The following is a 2,018-nucleotide window of genomic DNA, read 5'->3' on the forward strand; positions in this document are numbered from 1 at the left end:
TTTTTTTTTTTTAGATTAATCTCAGAAATTTTCTACAAAACACTGAAAACTTTTTGAAAATTTGACTTTTGAATTTTTTTCTAGAGAATTTCTGAAATTAATCACAAAATTTTGGACGTTTTTGGTGGAAATTTATTCTGTTTTTCATTTTTTCTTTTTAAAAATGGCCCAGATACACAGTCATAAAAACCCTTTTTAAGTTTTGGAAAAAAATTTATTTTTTCCATTTAAAAAAAAAGTCAAATAAACCAAATGGAGCTACTTTATTTCAGGTTGGGTTATTCTTACCTTTACTTTAGGCACTTCAACAGATTTCAAAATAAATTAACTAATAAGTCCAGTAATATGACATTTCATGAAAACTTTGGTTCCTTCCTTAAACAGAATAATTATTTTGAAAATTTTTCCTCAGAAATGTCTCCAAAAACCCTCCTGGTGTTTTATAAGCAGCCCAGTTGGGGGGAAACCCGCCCAACCTGGCAACCCGGCTATGTGCGCTGCAGGTACTGACAGAAGTAGGTGTGGCGCATGGCCTCGGCCGCCGTCAACCTCTGCTGGTGGTCGTAGCGCAGCAGCTTGTCCAGCAGGTCCAGCGCCTCCGGACTCACCAGGTGCTGGTTCTCYGACTGGATGAACTGCTCCCAGCGCTTCCGCGACTGCCTGGAACCACAGCGCCCCCACACAGTCAGCCACGGTACCACGACACAAATTACGTCAGGATTTAGATTTAATGAGGCAAAGAATCTGGCTGCAGACGTTTGCTGAAACTAAAACTGTTAAACTTTAATCTTGGGCTTCGTCCAGCAGTCGGTGTACRACTGAGAGTTAAGACAAGACTAAGAAAATTANATGGAGAAGTGGAATAAAAATGGAACATTATTTGCAAACCTCATTATGAATGAAGATCTGAAAAGTGTGGCATGCCACCACTTATAACCTATCCTACCTTTTCTAAACATGGAAAAMCCTAGTAAATTAGATGATTTACATCCATATTTTTGGTCTGCATGTGGAGTAAATTACGTTTTAAAACTTCTGGTGACTGAACCTTTCTCATCAGTTACTTTTTACAGTGTAAATATGCTCAGATAAATSAATCTTGCACACCAGTGCCTCCAGTCTGGTCCTATGGGTTCAGCACTGCTTACTGTTCCTTTAAATCATCCTTAAAACTCCTGAAAACTCAGGTGTAAGTAGTTAGTTTTTATTTCTGATTTGCTGTATTATTTTTCCTGTATGTTTTATTTTGTTTTGTACAACTTTGWAACATCCCTTAAAATAAAACTGATTGTTTATTATGATGTGATTTGTTTGGTAGTTAATAACTGATCACCACAGATCTGAAGGATCTTTTATTACTAGCATAAATATATGAATGATATAACAACATGTTTTCCCCTCTCAATTATTAAGCTTTGCTGCTATTGGTTTTGAAATAATCTTGTAGCAAAAGAAATAGAAATGGTGCAAAAAAATACCTGATAAAGTTGTTAAATTTCTATTCAGTTTGGGTTTCTGTCCCRTTTCTTTGAGGATTTCACTTCACTTATAGATTTTCAAGTAGAAACGGCTCAGACTTTTTTTGGAGTGTGTTTAAAAATTGTAAGCTTTTATTTCAGTTTGGGATCTGTGAAACCTTTACTCGTTAAGTTAAAAACGGCATTCTGCGTTAGCCTCAGCTAACATAGTTACATACTGWGTTACCATAGTAACACAAGTAACTTTTAGCTTTTTGCTAGTGATCATTTCGCTGTCAAAAACGGAAAAGATCAGTAAAATGGGGGAAACCATTCCAGCACTTCAGATCAGTTAAAGTTGGATTGATTTTGTGTTAGCCGTTTGTTTTTGAAAAGCTATGATTAATATTTTTCCCCTGACTGACCTTCACTTGGTGTGTTTGGATCTGTGTAGAGCAGAAGAATCGGGGGCTCGTCCGGGACGAGAACATGGAAATGATGTCAAAATTGTCTTTCAAGGGCAGATGTAATTTTATATGAAGTTAGCGCTTTAGCATTAGC

General features: G+C 36.5%; 1 protein-coding gene across 1 annotated transcript in view; it reads right to left on the bottom strand.

The window, feature by feature from the left end:
• The window catches only part of LOC103463034 (casein kinase II subunit alpha'-like), a 12,041-nt gene extending 11,148 nt beyond the window's left edge, over window positions 1-893 (bottom strand). The window contains exons 1-2 of the mRNA XM_008406145.2: window positions 889-893; window positions 512-744 (exon numbers count right to left, since the gene is read on the bottom strand). Coding sequence (XP_008404367.1) covers window positions 512-744; window positions 889-893 — 238 coding nt within the window. The remainder of the gene's footprint in view (window positions 1-511; window positions 745-888) is intronic.
• Window positions 894-2,018: the final 1,125 nt, after the last annotated feature.

The sequence above is a fragment of the Poecilia reticulata genome, linkage group LG3 (assembly GCF_000633615.1).
Source record: "Poecilia reticulata strain Guanapo linkage group LG3, Guppy_female_1.0+MT, whole genome shotgun sequence".
In the NCBI taxonomy this organism is placed as follows: domain Eukaryota; kingdom Metazoa; phylum Chordata; class Actinopteri; order Cyprinodontiformes; family Poeciliidae; genus Poecilia; species Poecilia reticulata.